General features: G+C 39.2%; 1 protein-coding gene across 2 annotated transcripts in view; it reads left to right on the top strand.

Annotated features, from left to right (window-relative positions):
- Nucleotides 1–21,111, top strand: part of CUNH3orf52 (chromosome unknown C3orf52 homolog) — a 41,943-nt gene extending 20,832 nt beyond the window's left edge. The window contains exons 3-6 of one of the 2 annotated variants that reach the window (XM_021007105.2): nt 1,871–2,001; nt 7,822–7,892; nt 15,170–15,351; nt 19,087–21,111. In XM_021007105.2, the coding sequence (XP_020862764.1) occupies nt 1,871–2,001; nt 7,822–7,892; nt 15,170–15,351; nt 19,087–19,088 (386 nt within the window). In that variant the 3' untranslated portion in view covers nt 19,089–21,111. Of the gene's footprint in view, nt 1–1,870; nt 2,002–7,821; nt 7,893–11,516; nt 15,132–15,169; nt 15,352–19,086 lie in introns of those variants that run through there. The other variant, XM_021007106.2, reaches the window with a different exon arrangement.
- The last annotated feature ends 5,564 nt before the right edge of the window (nt 21,112–26,675 follow it).

The raw sequence follows: 26,675 nt of genomic DNA on the forward strand, positions 1-26,675 counted from the left end.
CAAGGAAAAGACTGGTTTAAAAACAAACAAACAAACAACCCTCTCCATTTTTAAAGGTATGTTGGGAGATGGAGTGGAGTGGACAGATTTTATAAAAGTCTTTCATCTACATTCTAGTTTTAATTTTGTTGGTCAAAGTAACTTCTTTATCCTGACTCCCAAATGATACAAAAGTGAGTCATATAACATTAATTTTTTTATGATAAATATATACAGCCTTTAAGAAATATGATCATTTCCACATACAAACAACAGAAAAGAGCTTTGCATATGAAACTGTGAGGCTGAATTATATCTAACTTGTTTTATGTACATAATAAATTTACCACTGTAGTTCCTATACTATTCTGCCTGTTCCTGTCACTTTCAGAACTTTCCTTTCTCTACTATATATATTTACAAATATTTAATTAAGATTCTTTTCTTTCTTTTCTTTTTCTTTTTTTAAATCACCATCACTATCCTCTCCCCTCATAGCTCTGCTGCCCTAAGCAAAACACAAAAAAAGAAACAACAAAAAACAAAAACACAGAAAAAACCCAAAAGCCTTCTTTTGTAAAAAATAAGTATATTCCAGCAAAACTGATCCACACCTTAGCTGTGTCAGAAAATGTATGTCTCATTCTGCACTTTTAGTCCATCACTTCTCTGTTAACATGTGGGAAGTATGATTCATGTATTATCAGTCTTATAGAGTCATGATGATTTACTGAATTGATCCGAATTCTTAAATCTTTAAAAGTTGTTTTTCTTTGTTGTTAACTTGTTTCAGTTGTGTCTGACTCTTCATGAACCTGTTTGGGGTTTTCTTGGCAGAGGTACCGGGTTTGCCATTTCCTTCTCCAGATCATTTTACAGATGAGGAACTGAGGCAAATAGTTGCCCGGGGTCACACTGCTACTAAGTGTCTGAGCCAGATTTGAACTCAAGAAGATGAGTCTTTCTGACTCCAGACCTGGCACTCTATCCACTGTGCCAAGCTAGCTGCCCTATTTTTTCTTGACAGTGCAGTTATTGTGTGAATTATTTTTCTGGTTCAGTTTACTTTGCTCTGATATCTTCTCATGTTTCTCTAAATCCACCTCTTTTATTTTCATATGACACAGTAACATTCCATTACATTCCTATAACCTAGTTTGCTCAATCATTCCCCCATTGATGGGCATCCATTTCTTTCCTGCAACAAAAAAGTGCTGATATAAAAGTTTTGGGTTTTCTTTTTTTGTTTGTTTGTTTGCTTGTTTGTTTTTTACATATAGGTCTTTTCCTAATTTCCCTATTTATTTGATCTTTTGGAAAATCTAAGCCTACTAGTAGTATCACTTGTTTAAAGTTTAGTGATTTGAACAATTTAGTGACTTTTTGGGTGAAGTTCTGAATTATTTTTCAGAATGGTTGGCCCAATTCATATCTCCAGTATCTTAGTGACATTTAACATTTAGATACAGGTTCTCCTCTCCTGGCCCTATGATACTCTACTCTGATTTTGCCATGTCTTTGAACAGTTTTTTGATTCAGCCTGTGCTGTGGGCATCCATTAGCTAAGCTGAATTAATACCTTTCATCCCAGAATCTGTTGTGTGGGGTATCTGAGAATCAAAATGGATAAGGCTTAACATTTACAAAGAGAACTTACAGGTGAGCCTTCCTGGCGGCCTTTAGGGTCATTCATTTGATTTAAGCCTATTTCTGTTACTTGTGTTTCTAGGTAGCCTTTCTATATACAAACTCTGGCCTAGCTTAGTGTTCCTTCATCATAACACAGTACTTTACCTTCCTTCTTCACAACAGCCATAAGAATATACAGGTTCTTTTAATTTATTTTCAATGTCAATTTTGATTTGATTTTCTTTTTGTTTTTCCATTTCAGCAAACTACATAGATGAGGATGAAAATGAAATACTTGAATTAGCATCTAATAAAACATTCTTGGTCACACTGAAGATTCCAGAAGAGTGTATGGCTGAAGAGGACACATTATCTAATGAGCTCAGTAAAAGGGTAATTGTACCTTTTCATACTCTGTAATTTAGTTGTTAATAGTTAACAGGAAGCAGCTCCATAACTGCGTAACTCTGAAACTGGCTTTAGCCTTGCATGTTTCCTTTTGATTTGGCAGAAATCAAAGTTTGGAAGTGCTTTTTATAGATTTTTAAATACCATTTAAGTATGTTTGTCATTATTGTAATGAACACCCACAATAATCTCTCTTCATTCTTTCCTCTCCCCTTTGTTCAGTACTAGATGAATACTGAATGATAGTGATTGACTTGTAGACAAATGCATCAAGACTGGCCAGATGCCTTGGTAGGTTGGGATTGGGACTGATATTGGACTGGCCTAGAGTTTGTTCTCGTAGAACCCTTGCTACTTCTGGACCAATTCCAGAAAATGCCTAGGTCTAAACATCTGAGGGAAATCAGATTTTTACAAAATGTATTGATATCTTTTGTTTTTATATCACCTCCCCTTCCTTACTCAGCAAGCCATCTCTTGTAATTAAAGATCAAAAGAAGAAAAAAAAATCAGTTCAGTAAAATTAAATAACATAGGAACTGAGTTTGATGATATTTGTGATTTTTCCCACCCATAAACCTTCCCCCTCCACCATCACCTCTATGAAAAAAGGAGGAAGTATATTTTCTTATCTCTTCTCTAGAGCCAGGTTTGGTTATTATAATTACACAGAGGTCAGTGGGGGGCCGATTGGATTTTAGACTCTACAATCCAACTACTTTCTTCCTTGATAATAATTTGGAAGTTCTAATCTGTTGATCTAACCCACAGGCAGGTGTGTGGGACAGCGACCCCAACCCAAATTAAACTCAGAGACTTCTCAAAGTGGAAAGCAAAGGTTACCTTTATTACAATCTCCCAAGATGGCTGTCTGCTCCTCAGATACATGTGGAGAGAGAGACCGCCTAACAGGGCCCGCCTTATAAAAGCAAATCTCCGCCCACCATGAAAACAAGTCTCCACCCACCACTATCCCTTACTCCCTTAACTGGGGGGTGGGCTTACATTCTAACTGGGAGGTGGGGCTTACATTGTAAGCTTGAAAGTTTCTTCCTATCCCCTTAACCGGGAGGTGGGGCTTACATTCTAAGCTCCAGAGTTTCTTCCTATCCCCTTAACCAGGAGGTGGGGCTTACATTCAAGGCGAGAAATTCAAAGCCAAGGACAAAGGGCTCAGGTTGGGGGTGGGGCAGGGCTTATTCTTTCTGTTAAGTGCTTAAAACCAGGGTCTGAGTGGGGGAGGATTTTGAAAATAGTAATCAAGAATTATTTGACCCTTTGAGGAGCCTTCACTTCTGAGAGTTCATTTCTCACACTACCTTCTGAACTCATTACCTTAATTACACTGAGAAGTCTTCACTGGGACATCCCATTCACAGGGAACCTGTGGCCTCGGGGGCTTTCTGTGTCGTTGGATGTAACTTTTGACTGAGTCCAAGTTTTACAGAACAAATCCTTTTATTAAGGGGATTTGTTCTGTAAAGTTGAGATTCAGTCAAAGGATCGCACTTAAGGACCTAGAGGGCCACATGTGGCCTGGAGGCCGAAGGTTCCCCACTCTTGATCTAACCTAATACTCAAACAGATATCGATTTAGTCCCCTTAAGTTGAGGAATTTCCAGAATTGGATCAGGTACCTTATGCATCACTTCTATGAGAATCGAGTCTACCTGGAAGCTATGGTTTTGGCCACTATCCACTTCTGAATAGTCATTTAAGAAATTAAACAAAAACTGGACTGGATTTGGCAATGTAGTGAGACTGAATTATCATTTGACTTCCATTTGGCTCCATGTGAGGCTTCCTTTAAAGGGTGGTTTCTTTTAGATTACCCTATAGACCAACCCCCTTGTGCTCCTAATGATGACATTTCACGGCTCCTTTTGTAGTAATATTTGTGTCTTTGAGTAATTTGTTTTTCTTTCTCATTATTTTATATTTTCTGTTAATAGTCTTTACTATGAAATGCTCCTTGTGTTGTCTATTCTTAACTCCTTTAGTTTAAGCTTGTATTATCTAAAAAATCTAGGCAGGAACTGAATCTGGAAACACACCCATGGTATTTACCTTCTAAGAGTAAAATCCTGCCCTGGACTGATAACCCTCCAGGTTAAAGGCAAAAGAAACATGAATATGTGTCACACCTTGTCTCACTGATCTAGAAAACTGGCATATTACCATCACATCCCTGTGAAGGGCATGATGGGTGGGGTGTTTCATCATCATTCTTAGTTTATAGATGGGAAAAGAAAACAAATCTGAGACCCAGAGACTTGTCTCTTCATCCCAACAGTGAAATAGGAGCAGAGAGGGGAACTAGATCCTGTTCACTTTTCTGAACATCTAGGGAAATCATTATAGACCCAGCCTCAGAGGTAAAAACAGTAGAGTTGGAAGCTTTATAGATTTGGAGTCAGGGGGCAAAGACAGAGGTGGCGGGGTGGGGGGTGGAGGGCACCAAATCTTGGCCCTACCACTTACTAGCTGTGTGATGTTGGACTAGTTATTTTGCATCTCTGGGCCTCACATTGTTCTTCTGTAAAATGAAGGAAGTTGAACTAGATGACTTCTGAAGTCCCTTTCAGCTTTTAACCTATGATTCCATGTCTGCTTTTTCCTTTAAAATTTTTTTTCCCCAATTACTTGTAAAAACAATTTTTAACACTCATTTAAAAAAATTTTTGAGTTTCAAATTCTCTCCCTCCCTCCTTCCTATTCTCCCTCATTGAAAAGGCTAGAAATTTGATATAGGTTATACATATGCAGTCATGCAAAACATATTTTCATATTAGTCACGTTGCAAAAGAAAACCCAGACCCCCCCAAAAAAAAAAGAAAAAGAAAAAGAAAATTAAAAAAAGGTTGCTTCAATCTGCATTCAGATTCCATAGTTCTTTCTCTGGAGGTGGATAGCATTTTTCAACATAAGTACTTTAGAATTGTCTTGGATCATTGTATTGCTGAGAATAGCTAGGTCGTTCAATATTACTGTTATTGTGGGTACTCTTCTCCTGGTTCTGGTCACTTTGCTTTGTAAGGTCTTCCAGGTTTCTTTGAGAGCATCCTGCTCATCCTTTCTTACACCACAATAGTATTCCATTACATTCATATACCACAACTTGTTCAGCCACTCCCCAATTGATGGACATCCCCTCAATTTCCAATTCTTTGCTACCACAAAAAGAACTATGTAGAGCTTTTTTTGTTTCTTTCTTTTCCTTTTTCTTTCTTTCTTTACTTCTTTTCCTCTTTCTCTTTCTTCCTTCTTTCTTTCCTCCTTTCTTTCTTTCTTTCTTTCTTTCTTTCTTTCTTTCTTTCTTTCTTTCTTTCTTTCTTTCTTTCTTTCTTTCTTTCTTTCTCTCTCTCTCTCTCTCTCCCTCTCTCTCTCTCTCTCTCTCTCTCTTTCTTTCTTTCTTTCTTTCTTTCTTTCCTCCTTGGGATGTAGACCTAATCATACTGGTATCGCTGGGTCAAAGGTTATACACAGCTTTATAGCTCTTTGGGCAAAGTTCTAAGTGAGCTTTTATTATTATTATTATTATTATTATTATTATTATTATTATTATTGTTATTATTATTATTATTATTTGCCTTCTTTCCCTTCTTATGCCAGTGTCTAGGTAGTCTTGGAGACAGATGATTAATGGGAGTTTGGGGGGAATATAGGAGGTATCCTCCTTCATGGTTTAATATGCTTTGCAAGATGCAATATTCCTTAACTTTCTCCCAATTACCTGCCAGGTTTTTATTCCCTCTGCTATTAGTGATTTGGTCTAAGATTCTTATATCATTTTGGACACTATTCTAAACATGCAACCGGGTACGTACACCATTTTAAAGATAAGACATTAAAAAATTAGTTCCACTTAATTTCCCCACCATTTCTTTGTGCTCCCTGTATTAAGGCAAAGTCCAACCTGTTTCTGCCTTGAGTGGAAAGCTGGTGATGAAATCTCTGATAGCCAGAGTCCTGGGGTTGTTTTCTAATTATCCTTTGAGTCAGAGTGAATAATACTCTCCTTGCTTCACACTCTCAGTTAGTATCTGAGTTTTGTTTGATTTGCATACACATGTGTATATGTTTGAGAACTAGCCTTGTGTATTAGAGAGCTGTCCTCAGAGCCAGGAAGACCTGGGTTCAAGACCCGCCTCTGACATGTGTACTAGCTATGTGACCCTGGGCAAGTCATTTAATGTCTAGGTGTTCTGGGCAACTTTCTAACACTATAAGTTGCAGAAAAGTTGCCAGTCTTCATTGGTAGAGAGTTTCCTTATCTGGGAGTTCCCTAGGTCAGTGAAATCATGCATCTAGACCCTACCCCTATCCTATATGTCTGTTTATCAACTACTCCCCTCCCAAGAAACCAATATGCTTGGATTTCAGCTATAAATATGATAGCTAAAGGACCTTAATAATTCCAGGTACTGTGATGATCTCTTATTCTGGGAAGTTAGTGGAACGTCCTGGTATATTCTGTATTGGGCTGGGAATGGAGTATGAGGCAGATTCTTCTCCTTGGGCTCTATCACCCCAAGTAGTTTCTTCAAGGTTCTCCCTGAGCATCTATAGCATGTGGTGATAAGGGCCATCTCATCCAGCTATCCCTATCTCAACCACAGGTACCTCTATGGATCTAGGATGATGATTCCAGGAAAAGCTCAGAGATATGGATGCAGGCTGGGGCAAGTCTAGGAGCTAACCTGGTCCCTCATAGAGATAGAGAAGAGACAGACTGTATAGGAAAGTACTTAAGAGGGCCAGATAAACATAAGCTGGTCTTATCATGATTGCTCCCAGGGTTTGGCTATGGGTCCACTTAAGTCTGAGAGGCAGAATATTCAGGAGAAACTTGGGGATAGCCATAGAGTAAGTTTAAGGTTTAAGGGAATGCTTAGGCTGGATCCAGGAACCAAGCAGGATGGGCTTAAGTGCAAATTTAGACCAAATAAAATGTGAATGAATGATTTGCCTGCAAGTATTGAAAAACACTGAGCTCAGTTTTTTTCTTTTTTCTTTTTTTTTTGAAGTAGTGATCTATAAAATGCTCTGGTGCTAAAAAAAAGATGGAAATATAAATAATGCAGTTCTTTTCCTTCAAATTTTAGGGAATTTTTCTAATAGAGTAAAAAATATTATTTGATCCAAAGGCTTGTCTCCTTTTCTGGCCCCAGAGAAGCAGTGTAACTCAGGTTCTGGAGAATGAGGTAGACTAAAGTCTTTTGTTAGCTGTGTCACTACCCTTTTGTGACTTTCCACCCTATCTCTGTATTTCTGTTTTTCCTGCGGTCATGGGATGTTCTCAATTCTAATCAACAACACGACTACTCTGATAAGATGTCATTGTGCTGTATAAAGGATGTCAGGTTGATTATTTGATCCCATTGGATTCAGTAGGAAATGAAATTTTTTTAAAAATTGCTTTTTGGGTCACATCTTTTTCTGACCTTATATAATATCAATAACAACAATAATAGTAGAATAACAATAATAGCAATATTAGCATTTGTATAGTGCTTTAAGATTTGTAAAAGGTAAGAGCTATTATTATCATCCCTATTTTTACAGATGAGGAAGCTAAAGCAGAGAAAGGTTAAGTGACTTGCCCAGGGTCAAACAGCTAAGTGTCTGAGGCTGGATTTGAATTTGGATCTTCCTGATTTCAGATCCATTGCTCTGTCCACTGTATCACCTAGCTTACAAATTTGTAAATACATGGATACATGACTAAAGTAGAATTTCTTTGGGAAGAAATAGTTTTGCATTTTAGGTTGAGGAAATAATCCAACATTTCTCTTCCCTCCACAGCTCACAAATCTATACAGTTCATCTCCAGCTCTGAGTCGATATTTTGCATCAGTTGAAATAGCTGACTCCAGGTAAGAATGTGGAGAAGTCTTTAGAAATTTTGGGCTCATAATGACTTTCTATAAAGGCATGGTGGCATAGTAGATAAAGACCTGGCCTTGGAGTCAGGAAGAACTATTTTCCTCTGAAACATGTTGGTTCTGTGACCCTACGCAAGTCATTTAACCAAACTTTCAGTGCCCCCAGGCAATTTAAGAAGATGAATAGAATTTGAAGACTGACATGGGTAGGAGTTCCAAATCTAGAAGTTTCCTATACCAATAAAAATTACAGATATAGGGGCAGCTAGGTGATGGAATGGATAGAGCTCTGGTCTTAGAGTCAGAAGGACCTGAGTTCAAATCTGGCCTCAGACACTTGACACTTATTATCTGTGTGACCCTGGGCAACTCCCTTAACTCTGATTGCCTCACCCAAAATAAAAAAAAAAATCACAGATTTAGTCCCTATTTCTTACTCCCTGTGGCATTGTTTATTTTTCCTCAAAGTTCAACCAAAGGAAGGTTTTCCTCTTTGCAAGGGTCTTGTGACTAGACTCTTGAGTTTTTCCTGGGAAATTTAAAAATATGAAATAGGTACTAGATTATCTGAGATGATGCTTTGGCAGGAAGGTAGACTATGAGGTCCCTTGCAGTCCAAAACTGATGCGATTGCCCAAGTGTTTTGGAAACGTCATTGGTTAAGGGATGGATGTGAACGATCATTCATCATTCACATCTAATAGATGTAAGTGCTTATGAAGGGCAGAAATAGTAATACCCCTGGGGAGGCAGTATAATAATGATGTAATTCTGGAAATTATATGTGCTTTTGAGGAACTCAGGCATTTCTTTACCCAATATATTCAACATACCTGGGACCTACGTGAAGGGATAGGAATGACGTTCCACTTTCCTGGAGGACTAATGGAGACCCAAAAAAGTTTACTAGCAAAAGTCCTAGTTTCTCAATATTTCAATAGCCCCTAATTGTGACCTTCTCTAAGGTATGACAAATAAAGACATAGGAGAAAAAGAAAAGAAGATTTTTAAGGCAGAAAAGAACCTTCTTGAGAATCTAATCCAAATGGGCAGAATGGGCAATTGCATTGAGACAATGTGATATTCCCAAAGGAGTATTTTTAAAACCTAGCTCTGGCACACACTAGCTGTCATCTCTCTGTACCTCAGTTTCCTCATCTGTACTTCATAATGTGATCAAGAGAAAAAACACTTTGTAAATCTTTGAATACTGAAAAAATATTGCTACTGTTGTTATTTTGCTAGACTTTGCTAGGGACTTTGGAAGAAAAGGATTGTATTACTAGGGGAAGCTACATAGGAGCTGAGGCACTTATGCATAAAAAATCAGTGTTCTACCCGCTATAATCCCCATTCCCATTTTCATATTATCTTACAAGGTGAAATATTGTCTTTTTTGAAAAATAATAAGAGACGGCTAAGAAGTGAAGTAGATGGAGTTCTGGGTCTAAAGTCAGGAAGACTCAAGTTCAAGTCTGACCATAGACACATACTAGCTGGGTGACCCTGTCACTTAACCTCGGTCTGCCTCAGTTTCCTCAACTATAAAATAGGGGTAATAATAGCACCTACTTCCTATGGTTGTTGTGAAGATCAAATGAAGTTAGTTATATTTGTAAAGCACTGAGCACAGTGCATGGCACATGCTAGGGGCTTAGTAAATGCTTGTTTTGTCTTATTGGGTTTTTTTTTACCCAAACTTCATTTATCTCCTGTCACCTTGGGAAAATATTTTGTTCCTTCACCTGTAAGTAGAATTTCTTCTTCAATTTTAATATTTTACTTTTTCTAATTACATGTAAAAACAATTTTAACCTTCATTTTTTATAATTTTGAGTTCTAAATTCCCCCTTATTTTCTCCTCCTCCTTCATTGACAAGGCAAGCAATTTGATAAAAATTACACATGTGCATTCATGCACAAATATTTCCATATTAGTCATGTTGTGAAAGAAAACACAAACCAAAAAAAAAGAAAAAGAAAAGTTAAAAAAAACCCAGCATGCTTCAATCTGCATTCAGATTTCATCAGTTCTTTCTCTGGAAGTGGATAGCGTTTTTCATCATGGGTCCTTCAGAATTTTTATAAGTGGAATTTCCAAAAAACACCAAAAATACCCCCTGGCATTTATTCAGCACTTACAATAAAATCGCTTTGCTTGGTGCTAAGGACATGCTGATAATAAACAACATAGTCCTTGTTCTCCAGGACTTTCCAGTCCAGGGATGGGTAGAGGAATATACACAAATGATTACAATAGAAAAGACTGTGGTAGGTTGGGAAGAGAATTGACTTGGGAACCCTGAAAGACCTGAATTCAAATTTCACCTCCTACATTTATTAGTAGTTCAAATATAGGCAAGTCATTTAACTTCTGAGCCTGAAATGCTGCACTTTTTAATCATTTCTCCTTCTATTATTTTCCCCTCTAAGGTTGCCCTTGATGTTCATTTTGACCAGATAACATCTATACCAAAATGGTGTAGGATGATTTTACACTGATGTTCTCTTCCTAGGACAGATTGTTCCATATAATGTTTCATAGGATTAGTGTAGGTTTCAGAGCTGGAAAGGACCTCATGAGGTTAAATGACTTGTCTAAGGTCACATGGGTGGTGAGTAGCAGAGCTAGGATTCAAACCCAGGTCCTCTGATTCCAAATCAATTGTTCTCAACACTGGATCATTTCTTCAGCAATGTGGTTTCACAGCATTGTTGTTGTTCAGTCAAGTTCAGTCATGTCCCACTCTTTGTAACCCCATTTAGAATTTTCTTGGTAAGGATACTGGAGTGGTTTGCCGTTTCCTTCTCCAGCTCATTTTACAGATAAGGAAATGTGGCAAACAGGGTTAAGTGACTTGCCCAGGGTCACATGACTAGTAAGTGTTTAGACCAGATTTGAATTTAGGAGATTAGACCTAACTCTAGGCCCAGAACTCCTTCCACTTTGCCACCTAGCTACCCAGCATTATTAGTACATTATAATATGATTCAGTGGATAGAGGGCTGTCCTAAAGTTAGGAAGATGTGTTCAGGTTCTGACTTTGACAAATGATGTGTGACTCAATGTACTGGTCAACTTTTATTGCCTCAGGCAATTCTGAGACTATATGTAACCTACTGGTTTTAATCAGCTTGAAGGGTGAAAGGTGGGAGTTTCCCATCTGGGTCTGGACCTAAAACAACCCAAAAACAAGCCCTACTTTAGCTTTGCAAAACTCTACTGTGACATTCTCCCTGTTGTCTGAAATGCAAATTGCATAATTGGTGAAAATCTTAGCTAATTCCCAGCATTTTTTCCCCCCAGAACCACTTGAGGATGAAGGGTAGGTGTGCCTATAAACCCTTCATCTGAAAGACTTGAGAAAGCTGAGTCACTTAAGTACACAGATATTCCCTGGTCCAAGCTCTTTTCTTATCTGGGCTTTGGGTGATAACTGAGGATGGATTTCAGTGCTGAATGAAAATGAATAGAAGATACTGCTGTAGATCTCTCCTGGCAACATTTAGAGTAGGTGGGAAGAAGAATTGGACTAGAGTTGGAAAAAAAAGAATGAGAGTATTTTATACATTTTGGTTAAGAAAGCTTTTTGGAATAAATTGCCCAATTTTTAGGTTTTCTCAGAGAAGAAAATGGAGGAAGAAAAAAGTCACCACCTCTCCAAATGGTACCTTTACTACTCAAGCAGAAGGAAGTTAAACCTTCATTTTCTGTAAATTCATTCGCACTAACTCAAGTACTCAAGTGCTCACCAGTGATGAAGATCAAAACCCACGCCAAGCCTGTCCATCCTTTGTGACTCTTTGCTTTTCTTAGTATCCCCAGTGTTTGCTTGGTGCATAGTAGACCCTTGATAAATGCTTGTTGACTTGCTTACTACCTATGTGACTTTGGGGAAATCATGTAACCTCACTTGGACTTAATTCTTCATCTGTAAAATGAGAGTGTGGTATTAAATAACCTCAAAGATCCCTTATGCCTTTAAATCTCTGATCTCTGATCCTCCATCACCATTGGTATTTAAGCCCTCCATCTTCTCTGGCCAGTCCTGCCCTCCTGAAACTCTACCCAATGGCCTTGCCTTAGGGGAATTTGAATTATGCCAAAGTAGTAGGTACTCTGACACTCCCAGCTATATCTTCCCCTTTTGCTTCTGCAGGGATCTTCAAAGTAGAAAGCCTTGCTTTGTAATAGCTTTGCTTGGTTACTGCCCAACCCTATTCATAACTCAGCCTGTACCTTTAGTGGGTGAAAGCTCAAGTCCAAGGCCAGATGAGGAAATGAGGCCCAGAGAAAGGAGGGGACTTCCTCAAAGTTGGGCCAAATTAGCAGCAGAGCTGAAACTAGAATCTAGATCTCTTTTCTGATTATGCCAGTCTTCTCCAATAGGACATTTGTTGTCCACTGGGAGAATTAAAGATAAGGCCAGGGAGCTGAACGATGATAAGGAGGTGGAGGTGGTGGTGCCACGTGGTGATGGTGGAGGTTTGAACAGGCTGTCTTGAGTTGCTTCTTATTCCCATTTCTTTAGTTAACTAGCCACTCCACAGCCTACAAGACTCTCCCAGCTGGCCAAGCCCCTGACAAAGAGAACAGTATCATCAGTTCCCATTGCTTTATCATGTCACAACCATTATTGCATCTGATCCTACAGGCAGCCCTTGAGGTAAATGAGCCAAGAATGATTGTCCTGGTAGCTCCTCTTAAAGGGTTGACTATTATTAAAACTAATTAGAGGAAGGAAGAGGTTTCATGAGATATGAAACTCAAGTAATTGGATTCCAAAGTCCAAAGCAAAGTAAAGTTTAGGAGCAGTGGGTGAGAAAGTACAAAGATGCAAATTGAAGCTTTTGAGTCAATAAAAATTGATTAAGCACCCACAACGTGACAGGCACTATATACTAAGCAGCAAGGATACAAAGCAAGGTAAAATACTGTTTTCTGCTTCCAGCTCTCCCAACAAAAAAGAGCTGGAGGACTATTTCTCCTAAAGCTGTGATTCTTAGGCCTCCCTCATTGTTTGTAAAAGGCCAATGGGAATGTGACCATTAGAGGATGCCATTTACCTATTCATCTTAAGCCTCCAATCCTTCCAATAGGAATTTAGATATTGCTTGCATTTCTGCAAAATATTTCCCTGAGAGGATACTCCCAAGTGGGAGTATCTGTACTTTTCTTAATTGTTATTGCTAATATTCTGTTTGAGTCAACTTGAACCAATGGAACAAGAGAGGAGTCGCAGCTAAGGTTAAATATTTAGGCCACATTTAACTAGGATTTCAAACCATTAATTAGCTCATCCCCACGGTATCTCTCAGAGCACTTTAATACATGTATTCTTATTTTAGAGTCAAGGGAAATAAGTTGAAGAAAGGGTGAGAAGCTTGCCTTAAGGCATATGGCCAACACTTACAAAGCTGAGCTTGGTTCAAGGTGAGAGGGCCATAGATTGAGAGCTAGAAGGGGCTGTAAAGGTGTCAACCCACTTATTTTATAGGTTGAGGCTGAAGCCCAGAGAAATTAAGTAACTTTTAAGAGGTCACATAGGCAGGTAAGTAGCAGAGTTGGGGAGTCAGAACTCAGATCCTTTGACTCCAAATCCAAAGCTCTTCCCAATGTACTGCACTGCCTATTTGCCTCCAGTCCAGTCTGAAAAGTATATGAAAAACTATAGGAATCTATTATTACACTGGCAAGGAGTTCCCTATTTTGAAACAAACTACTCAGTATGTTGGGTGCTGCCATACTGTTTTGAGTTGAGAGTATACGTTTCCTCTGGAGGACTTCCTTCTCCCTATCCTCAAGCCATACCCCTCCAACATCTGTCAGGGGAGAAGGAAGAATTACCCTACAGTAACATGGACCTAGTTTAGCCTGGATTGGCTCACATTGTGGGCCCTGCCTCCAGCACACTTACTCTAACTATGAATCAGGTTAAAAGGTACATTAAGTTAAAGTGTATGATTGATATCGTATTGCTTGCCTTTCCAATGGGTGGGGGAATGCCTGGAGAGAGGAAGAGAATTTAAAACTCAAAATTTAAAAAAATCAATGCTAAAAATAATTTTTAAAAAGTTTTTCAAAAAGGTACATTAAGGGAAAAATGGAGAGGGAAAGAGATTGTAGTTGGCGGTATTGTGGCTAATTATATGTATGAGTGATATTGACATGAACAAAAAACTCTGAGAAACAGTTTCTGGATAATTAATAATCAATTTATTAATTAGTCTATTTGGCAATCAATAAGTTGATGGTCAGTGGTTTCTCTGGTAACCAAAGACACCAAGGGACACCTACAGATGCCTTAAATACCTTCTGGAAGTGACTTCTGACAAGTGAAAATCAGTCTTGATTGGTAGACATTTAATGAGGAGGTGGACTAGATCATGAGACTCAGCAGCCTCCAGAAATCTAGGGAAGGGGTAGCCATATCCATCTGGACTTCTCTGATTAGTTTTTTCTCTTTATGAGCTGGGTTACCCAAAACTCTAGTGGAGAGGGCCATGGACAAGGATTCCTTCCCTCAGGGGGAAGGGCTTGCCCTGACTGGATTTTGTTTATACTCTAAACAGAAATTAGGTCTTCTAATTAGGTGGGGTCCTGCCCGAGACTGACTAGCTTCTTTCTTGAGGGTTAGGAATAATTTCATCAATCTGTCCTTCAGAGACTGACTTTAATAAGAGCTGGGCCTTAATGAGGAAATAGGAGAAAAGCCTCAATCACAAATTAATAATTGGTTATTGATATAACAGTATAATAATAATTTCTCTCAATATATTTTACTTATTATAGAGATGTAAGCTAAGTCACTTCACATCTACTCCAACCCAGCTAGGGCAGAGATGGAGCGTGGATAATACAGCTCATACCCTAATGAATGTGGTTTCTTCTCAAGAAAAGGCATTTTTGACATCTCCTTTCACACATGCATATGCTACTTAGAAGGCATCATGGAGTAGTAGAGAAAGCTTTGGACTTTGGATCGGGAGAAACCTGGGACAGTTTTCCAGTTTATATAATCATGAGAATGTCAGTTACTCCCCAAACCTTAGTTTCCCCATCTTTAAAATGGGGAAACTCATAGCTATAATATGTATTTCACAAGGTTTATTGGGGAATCAGGGAGGAATCTAATGACATTATGTTTATAAAGTACTTTTTCAACTTTAAAACTTTTTAGAAATAAGAAAAATTAAAAGGCCTTTCTTTTATCGTCGAGTTGTGTTTTCTGTGTGTTTACTGTCTCTGTATTTGAAATGTTGTTCAGCAGTGACAATTCCACTATGGCATACCACCTGCACTTTGCAGTTCCATTGGAGGATGACATCTTCATGAAGTATATGATGAGTGAGGAGTTGGTGCTGGGCATTTTACGTCAAAATTTTCATGATCAGAGTGTATCAGGCTGTGAAACTCTGGGAACTGACCCAGCTTCTCTGTCACTCTCCTGTAAGTATAGTAGGCATCACAGAGTAGAAGTGTGGAAAAATACAGAGAAAAAACATGGATGCTGGGCCTAAATATTAAGATTTAAGATTTGCAAAGAGCTTTACAAATATCTCATTTTATCCCACAACAACCATAGGGCATAGATATAATCATTATCCTCACTTTACAGATGAAATAGCTGAAGCAGGCAGAGGTTAAGTGACTTACCCAGGGTCACACAGCTAGTAAGTATCTGAGGTCATATTTGAACTTGGGTATTCCTGACCAGTTGTCTAGGGGCTGGACTAGCTGACTGCCTCACAGAGACCTGCATTCTATTCAATTAGTCCTACATTCTAAGGCATGAACCAAGCCACTTATGTTATCCACTTATGTTATGTTAAGCCACTTACATTATGATTAAAAACTTCAGTAACTTTTCTAAGCAAACAGTGGGAAGAGGAAAGAGAAGAAACTAGAGATAGGAAAACCAATCAGGAGGTTATGATAATAGTCATCTAGATATGAAGTTGTGAATCTAGATATGAAGATGAGCAGCAAGGGAGTGCCATAGTACACAGAGTACCAGGCCTGGAGTCAGGAAGAATCATCTTCCTAAGTTCAAATCTGGCCTCAGACACTTACTATGTTAGTAATCCTGGGCAAGTCACTTAACCCTGCTTGCCTCAGTTTCCTCCTCTGTAAAGTGAGTTGGAGAAGGAAATGGCAAACCACTCTAGTATCTTTACCAAGAAAACCCCAAATGGGATCACTGAAAAATGAATGAATAACAACAAGATATGAAGAAATGAGAACTTGAACTAGACTTAGTTGCAAAGAGGGAGCAGTTGTAAGAAACATTTTAGAGACAGAATATACAAAATTTGTCACTGATTAGGTGTGCGGGGATGAGGGAGAAGGAAAGAAATGAAAAGTTAGGAGCCTGGATGACTGCAGAGATGGTGGTACTTTAAATACAAATGTTAGGATGAGGGTTAGATGTTTTATTTTCTAAAAAGGGTGAAGAATTCAGCTTTGGACAAAATCATCTTTGAGGTGCTAGTAGGCCATCCAAGTGGAAATGTCATCATATCATGGCAAAAATTTGTTGTATCTGTGCTTTAAATTAAGCCACTATGCACAGTCAGACCACTAGAATCCAGCTGGTTTGGATTAACTCAGCACCAGAAAAACTTAATTTGAGGGCAGCTAGGTGGTGCAGTGGATAGAGCACGGGCCCTGGATTCAGGAGGACCTGAGTTCAAATCCAGCCTCAGACATAAAACACTTACTAGCTGTGTGACCCTGGGCAAGTCACTTAACTCCATTGCCTAGCCAAAAAACAAAAGAACAGAAAAACTTAATTTATTCTTCAGTAATCCAAACACTAACACAATCTCACATCTGTGAGTAATCAAGTTGATTAATCATAAATAGACTTTCTCTTCTAGACAGTGTTTAAAGTTAACAGAGCTGAGTGCAGAGATCTAAGAGACCAGGGTATGAAGCTCTTGCTCTGTGATTAATGAACTTTGTGATCTTGGGCTAGTCACTTAACCCCTTTAGTCCTTAGTCCCTACATATGTGAAAGAGAGGTGGTGGTGAAGGCTACTTTCAGCTCTAATAACCTGTAGACCTTTCACTTGGGCAGTTAGTTGGTGAAGTGAATAGAGTGCCAGGCCTAGGGGTAATGCTTATTAGCTGTATGACCCTGGGCAAGTCACTTAACCTTGTTTGCCTCAGTTTTCTCATCTGTAAAATGAGCTGGAGAAGGAAATGGCAAACCACTTCAGTATATTTGCCAAGAAAACCCCAAATGGGGTCATGAAGAGTCAGACACGACTGAACAACAAAGCCTTTCAACCTCTTTGTTTTTTAGTTGGTTTTTCATTTTGCCCAACTCTTCATGACCCTTTTTGGGGTCTTCTTGGCTAATAAGTGTCTGAGGCAGGATTTGAACCTAGGACTGATTTCAGTCCCAGTACTCTATCCACTGGGCTACCTAGCTGTCCCTCTTTCTTTGCATTCCAATAATTCTATTAAACTTTTTTTTTCTTATCACTCTATACAATCCTTTTCTAGTTCTTCCTACAACCCTCTCCTCTGGTTATTCTACCACAAATTTAAAATTCGTCTTCCTCGTATAAACACATGACTCTTCCACCCTAACTTGAATTTCGACTGCCATTTTGTCAAAATTTTTTTTTTTCTAAATGGATGCATGACTCCTATCTTCTACTTATATATTATTGAAACAGGGGCTTTTGATTATATATTGGAAAGCCTGATAATTCAGGCCTATTAGGATTATACATTAACCAAAACTTCTCTGGCTATAAGAAAAATTCTTGGCTTTAAATCCTTGGTCCTATGAACCTATCTTCAGTCAGTAGTCAGTCAACAAACACTTATCAAGCATCTACTATGTACCCAGCACTATACTAACATTTGGACACACAAAGAAAGGTAAATGACAGCCCTTGCTCTCAAGGAGCTTATAATCAAACCCTTGGTATTTCTTTTTCTCTTTTGTAATTGATCTGAGTATGTGCCTTATCTTAGATGGCAAGCTTCTTGAGGGGTAGGTTCCTCATTATATCCATATTTGTATTCTAGTGCCCAGTAGAGCGGATTGCATGTAGCAGATGCTCAAACATGTTAATTTGATCAACATTCAAGCATCATGATGCTGGCCAGCAAAAAGCCTACTTGGTCCACAGAGTAGTGAATCTTCTTAGCCAAAAATGAGGTGATTTGGAGCTTAATCATGAGAGATCATTGAGAGGAAGAAAATCCATTTAATTGTTATTTATGGATGTAAGAGCAGTATTTTGTGATTGCCTTATTGAGGAGACAAAAGATTTATGCATTAAAGATGAATTAAGATTTTATGTATGGGAGCAGAGGGGAAAGAAAAAATTGGGGGAGGTCTGGAAAGCCTTATGCAAAAGAAATACAAAATTCTAGGGTAACAAAAAAAGAAGTTATTAAGGGTATCTCTGAAGTTTGGTGAAAAAAAATTATGATGAGGGTTATAGGAGGCAATATAGCCTGGTGGAAAGAAGGGCAGAGCTGGGAGTAAGGAGACTTGGGTTGTGTCCCACCTCTGACAATTTACTAAGAGTCTGGTAATGGTAAGCTCCTCAACTTCCCTTAACTTTACTTTTCTCATCTGTAAAATGAGCTAATACTTGCACTACCCACCTCAGCTTTATTGCAAATATACCTTATAAGGTGCAAAGCACTGTATAAATATGAAATATTTTTTATTGAGGAAAATTACTATACAGGTGTATGTATACATACATACATACATATATATATATATATGTATGTATGTATGTATGTGTGTGTGTGTGTGTGTGTGTGTGTGTGTGTGTGTGTGTGTGTATAGTTGTTGTGGTTCAGTCATATCAGATTCTTCATGACCCTGTGGATCAAGCCAATATTGTCCATGGGAATTGTTTGGTTCTCCATTTCCTTGTGTTTCCTATATACATACGTAGGGTGTCCCAAAAGTCTTAGTGCAGTTTTCTGTCATTGAAAAAAAAATCTTAAAATAGCATTAAAACTTTTGGGACACCCAGCATACTAGAGGTGTGGGTGTGGATTGGAGAAGAAATTTTTAATTTTTGTTCAAGATTTGAGGTTAGGAAAAACTGAGTAAATAAAAAATGAAAATACCTTTAAAAACCTGACTCCTTTTAAAAAAAATAATAGTGGAACTTTAATAATGGAACTTTTTTTCTTTTTCAGAGTGAAATGGAGTCAGACCCTTGGTTTCTGAAGGCCATAGTCTTCTAAGTATCTGTTACTTTTCTGGAAAGAGAAAACTCATTTCATTTTAGAGATAGAAATCTGCTAACACCATCATTCTGAAGATGGCATTAACTAGAGACTCTGACATTGTCCTTTGGAATCCTTATCCTACCATAGTTGAGCAGTCCACTTGACTCTTCCTGTTCTGGGGCAGAAGAATAGGCTATTATTACAGCCACAGAGATACCCTTTCCGCTGTATGGAGGATAAAGGAAACGTCATCTTCTGAAGCTAGCAGGACGTTGCGTGCCGGTGAATAGCAGAATAGCGCCTGAGTAGCCCCGGCTGTACAAGCTTGTAAAGGCGGGTGGAAGTGGAAGGAGACACTTGTGCATGTATTCAGTGGCCTGTCTCCTCACCAAATAGGAGCATTTCTCATGCACATTTTTTCCCCTAGTGTGTGGCAGCTGCATTTCCAATTGTCATTTGAAACAACCCTTGTAGGCAATTGGTAGCTCATTCCTCCACCAGGCCCCTGATAGTGGAAAGAAGGCTTGAAATTTCCTAGTGATGAAGAGAAGAACTGAATCAATTACTTATCTGTAGGTTTCTGAACAGCAGATGAGGATGATATGCTCTACCTCCTAGTACAGGTGTGCTTTACTTTGGGGTAGTGCAAAGCACTGAGTAATAAAGCTATGATAGCATAAGTGAGATTGGAGGCCCTAGTACACTGTTTGCCATGCTAATTTATGGTATCTTTTTTTGTTGTTTGTTTTTTCTAAAACACAGCCTTCTTTTGCTACTGTATGTCAATATATTGATTCTGGTATATGGCTTACCCTGTTTGGGAACTGAGGGCAGTAAGGTGGTGCAGTGGATAGAGTGTTGGGCCTAGAGTCAGGAAGACTCCTCTTCCTAAGTTCAAATGCAGCCTCAGATACTTACTAGATCTGTGACCCTGGGCAAGTCACTTAACCCTGTTTGCCTGAGTTCCTTCATCTGTAAAATGAGCTGGAGAAGGAAATGGCAAACTATTTCAGTATCTCTGCCAAGAAAACCCCAAATGGGGTCACGGAGAGTCAGACACAACGGAAATGAATGAACAATAACAATACTGAGTTGTGGTGGGGATCACACGGGCAAATGTATGCAAAGTGCTTCGAAAAACTTGATTTGATAAATGAGATCTTCTATTGTTGATTGAAGGCTCTCATAAATACATCATATGATTGATTATTCAATACCTCCAGATACTGAGGCATTGGCATTGGCCTGAGAAGTTAAACTGCCACCATTGTAAAATAGAGGCATTCTTCTATTGCACTAGATTCACTTTATAAGCTTATTAATCTGTGACTCAGCAGCACCACCTGGTGGTTGTCACTAGAAACAGGGTCTCCAGTTTATCATGCTGTGATTTCATATTGTTGAGGAGATTCCTTTAGTGTTTTCCATAAAGAAATGTTTCATGGTTAAAAAATGAAGGATACCTGGTCTTGATTGTCTTAGAGTTAACTGAACCTTAGGCAGAAGTCAGTGAGATGGATGAGAGTTTGTGTATCTCACTATTTGCTTGTATATTTCTTCTCTACTCTCCCTGAATTAGAAGTGTCTGCAAAACTGAGGCCAAATTTGGGCAGCTTTTTATGTATGTTAAAAGCAGCATTGTGTGATGGATAGATGGCTGGCCTCGGAGTCAGTAAGATTTGGGTTCAAGTCCCACCCTGACACACACTAGCTGAGTAACCCTGGGCAAGTCACTTAACCTCATGGTGCTGTAGGCAATTCTCTAGGATTATAATTGCAGACAAGGTGCCAGTATACACTGGTGGAGGAAGTTTACTCACAGCAGAACTTACCGACACCAATGAAACCACAGGTCCAGCTCTTATCCCTATTTATATACGTTGCAAGATTGTGTGGATATGAATGTTCTTTTTCATCCATAAGAAGATGATTACTTTAATTTGGAGTTGTCATTTCAGGGACAGCACCTTAATTAAATTATATGGGATTTTTCTTCTTTGTCATATTTTTGTATGTTTTACATGTAAAATGCAAAGTTTGTGAATTTTAGAAGATGAAACTTGTTTTTTTAAAGGGAGGATGATTTAAGAAAGTATTTCTTGCAGTAAATTATTCTATGTGATATTCCCAGTTCTCTCTTTTTTTTTTCTTTTTAGCTCTTGAAGGTTTGGAATTAGGGTAGGGAAAAATAGAAACAGAGACACAGAGAAAGAGAATACTCATGCTACAAAGAACATGTTAGAACCAAAGGCCCTGCCAGGTAAATTCCTCTAGGGGCAGCTAGGTGATGTAGTGAATAGAACGCCAGACATGGAGTCATGAAGACTAATCTTCCTCAGTTCAAATGTGGCCTCAGACGCTGAGTAGCTGTGTGACCCTGGGCAAGTCATTTAACCTGGTTCACTGCAGTTTCTTCATCTGTAAAATGAGCAGAAGAAAGAAATAACAAACTACTCCTGTATCTTTGCCAAGAAAACCCTCGATGAAGTCACAAAGAGTTAGCCGCAAATGAAAAACAACTCAATAACAACAACATATTCCTCTAAGAATATGGTAAAGGTGCAATAGGCTTAGATCTCTGATTCAGTGGCAGTATTTGAGGGCTTTCTTGCTGAGCTGTGCTCAGCAAGTATACACAATTTTCTCCTCTCCTCACTCACAGGACGAGCAACGGAACTGGCAAGCTACTCGCATTGATCTATGCCCCCTTTGGGAGTCATGTCCTTGAAGCCTGGCACAAAAGAAACTGGGCTGTAAGATAGATAGCACCTTTGTGAAGAGGGGAAGGCGATATTCTCTTTATTACCCCCACCACATTCATCAAGAGAGGGACTCCTAGAGCTTTGTCCCAGTCTTATGCCCACACAATTAGAATAAGGGGAGTGGCTGGGTAGTGCAATGGATAGAGCACTGACTGGAGTCAGGAGGACCTCAGTTCAAATCTGTCCTCAGACACTTACTAGCTGTGTGACCCTGAGCAAGTCACTTAACCCTGATTGCCTTAAAAACAAACAAGCAAACAAACAAACAAACAAATAAAACAAGACCAGACTTGGATTCAGGAAGAGCCAAGTTCAAGGGCTTTGCCCTAGATTATAAAACAAATTAGTAGGAGAGCCAGAAGCAGAACCCAGATCTCATGACTCCCAGGCCAGTGGTTGAAAATCAAGTGTGAAGGCTCTTTAGGTGGTAAGGTAAATAGAGCACTGGACTTGGAGTCAGGAAGATCCAGGTTCAAATACAGTTGTAGATACTTACTAGCTAAGTGACCCTGGGCAAGGCATTTAACCTCTGTTTGCCTTAGTGTCTTCACCTGTAGAATGAGAATAATAATAGCCAGTATCTTCCAGGGTTCTTGGGAGGATAAAATGAGATATTTGTAAAATGCTTTGAAAACCTTAGAGAGTTAAATAAAAGCCAGTTAATGTAGGTATTAAGGAACCAAATGTCCCAACAGTAACATCCCGGCCCAGAAATGTCAAGGTTATGAAGGCTTTAAACTTGGTCCCCTATGACAAGAGTGACTGAGAGTAAGTGGTCAGCAGAGTAACCGCTGCTCTTTGTGGCATGGAGATGCTAAATCTATAGTTGTACAAAGAGTCTGGAGAATTCTTGGGAGCAAATTTAGGAAGAGAAGTGTGGGTTGTGCTCATTCTCTTAATAAATTATTAAAACCCAAGACGGATCTTGTGATCAGCTTAGGTTCTCACATTGAGCCAGGAATGGAATAATTCCACCATCAAACGAACACCAACATACACTGGTCCTCATTTTCTTAGGAAGCCAGTACAGTCTCTGTGATTCACCTTCAGTGGTCTCTTCTGGCACATAGTAGGTTTCCCCCAAGCCAACTGGGCTTGGAAATGTTAGACCAAACTTTAAAATTGGCAGTAGGTTCCCTTGTTTTCACTTAGCTTCGGTTCTTTTCTTTGTACTTTGTTTAAAACAAAGATTTATTTATTTGTGAACATGTGGTTACCTATAGGTGTATGAGACCAGAAAGGAAACCACAAGAAGGCCTGTGTGCCATATAGCTGCATTTATAAGAACTTGGGGAAAGAACCCTAGCGTGGAGATTATAGGGTCTAGAGCCAAAGTTAGAGATTAATCTAGTCCAGCCCATCATTCTGGAGATGAAGAAACTGAGACACAGAGAAGGGGCAACTTAGTCAAGGCCACATAGGTAGCAAGTAAGAGAGTTGGAATTTGAAAAGCTACATGCAAGGCTATTTCAACTTACCATGCTGCTAACCAAATGAAAAGCCAGTATGGGGTATATTTATGACCTTGAGAAAGTCATTTAAACTCAGCTTCCATTTTATTCATCTGGAAGGTGGAGCAGAGAACAGAACTGATATTCTGTGCAGAGTACGAGGTACTACTTCAAGGGTAAAATAGAATGGTCATGGATTAGGTAAAGATATCTGAAAAGAGCTTGTATGATTTGCTGGGTCATGTGTTTCCAACTTAAAAGCTGTCTTGTTTCCAATTTCAACTATTTTTTTTGTCATATTTATTAGGTAATGAAGTCTGTACTTTTATTTTGTAATATTTTGTGTGTTTTTTAAACTTTTTACATATTTGTATAATAAGACTATTCTCAGCTGATAAAAATGAACCAATTTTAATGGTTAAAAATGTGGTTTGGAGGATACTAGGAAGATTTTCCTTATCCAAAATTAACTACCTTACTTGTTAGCCATGGTGCTTAAAACCCTGCTAGGGAAAGTGCATTGGATTGGAAAATGGGAGGGCCAAGTTCTAGTTCCAGTTTGGCCAACAACTAACTGTGTGACCTTGTGCAAATCATTTCTCTCCCTGGGCCCCTGTACCTTTCTCTACCATCTTGTGATACTTGGTATTTTTCCATGGTTAAACCATCATCTCTCAGACGTCACCAATAAATAGAATGAAAATGTTATCTATGGGTTGTTGTTTGTACTTCATTTTTGAAGAGGACAATCAATATTTGTTATATTGTGGTATGACCAGTGGTATGTTGACAAATGTTTAACAACCAGTTCTTAAAACAAGACAAAACAAAATACAAGGTACACACTTTGAGCTTTAATCTACATTATACTTTCTCTAGATGGCAAAACAATAAAATCAAGCCCTGATTTGTAGCATTTTGCCAATTTCTGAGGTGTAAATGCTTACACTGAGAATTTACCAATCAGGTTTCCAAGCCAGTAGAACTGGATCTAACATATATTTGAGCGGAACAATCATTCATAAGATCACAGACCTAGATGTAGGGCAGGAAGGGATTATAGAGGCTGCCAATCTTGAAAGTCTTCATATCAGTAAATTAGGTCTAATTTTATGCAAATTAGTAAATTTACTATTTAGCAATTTAAAATTTGATAAAATTTTAGTAAAAAAGTTCTTATCAGTAAATTAGGTCACATTTTATGGAAATTAATAAATTTACTATTTAGCAATAGTAACTTGCTCAAGATCACATAGGAAATAAATGTCAAGAGTGCGATCGCTGGTTCCCTTTCTCCCCAAAACTCTAATGTATAAACAGAGTGAAACTTTCAAAAAATGTATCTTACTTTTGGCTCTTGAGACATTAAAGACAGGCAACTCAGTCCTGGGATGTTCCCCAATAACAGCAAAGACAGTAGTTTTGTTGCAGTCTGAGAGGCTGAGACCCCCTCAAAGACCAGAGTAGAGGACAGGGTCATCTGGAATGAATTCATGAACCCAAGCATTCTTTCAGTCAAGTTGGTGAAGATTTATTGTTACACTGTTCAGTGGGCAAGTATTCTTAAGGAACCTGTGAGAGACTGAGGATGGAGCTGGGATTTATATGGGAAAGGAATGCCAGAGATACTAATTAGGTCATCTAAAGGTCCAGGTGTCTTTGGGAGCTATGGATGAGAAAGTGCGGAGAGGAGACCAGACAGGGAGGGAGATGTCAGAGGCATGGATCTCAGGAATCTGGAGGGAGGAAGAGGCCCTGGTCCAGCCAGGGACAAAACTCTTTGGGCCAGACAAGACACCCCTTTCTCTCTGTCCTGATTAGAAAATGCTCTGCGACAAGGGAAAATTTTCTCACAAGATAGGAGCTTACTAAGGAATAGGGAGGCTTCCAGAGACATGATCTTAGGGCTGGGAGCAACCTAGCACTCTCTCACCCAGCTTTGTGTAACTGCACCAGGGAGAGAGATAAGTGTTTTGCCTAGGCCTGCTCATGAGTAATTGCTAGGCACAGCGTCCTTGGGCTGGGGGAAAACTGCCAGAGATAGTGTTTCTGAGGCCAGGGAGAAATTGGGGCCCAAACACAAGCACCCAAGTACCCCATCAGTTTCATGGTGTGGCCTTGGGTAAAGGCTTAGGGACTGGTGGAGATTTTGCCCCACTGAATCAGAACAGAGAGGTGAGTGAGCAGGTGGGCAATATGTTGACATTGATTCATGTAGAATGGTCCAATGCAACAGATATTTATTAAACACCTATGGTATGCACAGCATTGCATTGAGTACTGGTGAAGACAGAAAGTTTAAACAAGAGACAGTCTCTGACACCAAGGAGATAACAGCACTGCAGGGGGTGAGACCTCAGCATACACAGCTGTCATAATAGATAATAAAATGCATCAGAGAGTTACGGAACAGTGTTACATAAGATCTGATTAGAAAAGTTATCAGCAATGATTGGAGTGCTGAGGGATGAGGGAAGGAGAGGACAGGCTTCCTTAGAGAAGGTGGCATTTGAGTTTTAAAGAGTAGTTGGAATTCAGTGGGTAAGTAAGGGCTCTCAGGACTGAGAGTTGGAAGTGACTTTAACCAGCATCTGGTTCGACTCCCTCATTGCAGATCAGCAAGCTGAGGCTCAGAAACGTTACTTGCCTAAGCTCACAGAGGGAGTAAATAGTAGAGGCCAGAAAAAAAGAGAACAATGTAAATATGGTACGTTACCTCTGCAGGGCAGTGCCCTTATTTGCCTTGCTGACCTTCTACCCAGGGCTCATCCCTATCCGGCAAGAAGTGAGGCATGTAGCGTATGAAGGAAGGCATTATCTTCGTCCAGAGAAAGAATTGATAAATAGAATTATGTGCAGAATGGTTTTACACATACATATATGTCTGTGTGAGAACATCTGTAAAATGAGGGGCTTGGACCAAATGGCTTCTAAGGTCTCTTCTAGCTTGAAATCTAAGATCAAGATGGTACAGTCTCAGTTGCCCTCTGCTGTAGAAGTGTGAAAAGTACAGCTTTCCCAGAGCCTCCCAGGTTCAATTAGACAAATATTTACGCAGTACCTGGATGAGTCTTAGCGGGTTACGAGTTAAACATGAGCCAACAATAAGGCTGTGTTAATGGAAGTACAAGGGAGGTAGCATTTTGTAGCGAAGAAAGCCTTGAGTCCCAGTCAGGTTTAGATCCTGGCTCTGACACTACCTCTGAGGAAGTCACTTTAGTGTCAGGCACTGTGCTAAATCACTGGGAATACAAAGACAGGCAAAAGACAGTGCCGCACATACACCCCCCCACACACACACACACACACATATTTGTGCCTAATGGTGGCCATCTTGGGAGAA

The sequence above is a fragment of the Phascolarctos cinereus genome, unplaced genomic scaffold, assembly GCF_003287225.1.
Source record: "Phascolarctos cinereus isolate Bilbo 61053 unplaced genomic scaffold, phaCin_HiC Scaffold_726;HRSCAF=1367, whole genome shotgun sequence".
Taxonomy (NCBI): domain Eukaryota; kingdom Metazoa; phylum Chordata; class Mammalia; order Diprotodontia; family Phascolarctidae; genus Phascolarctos; species Phascolarctos cinereus.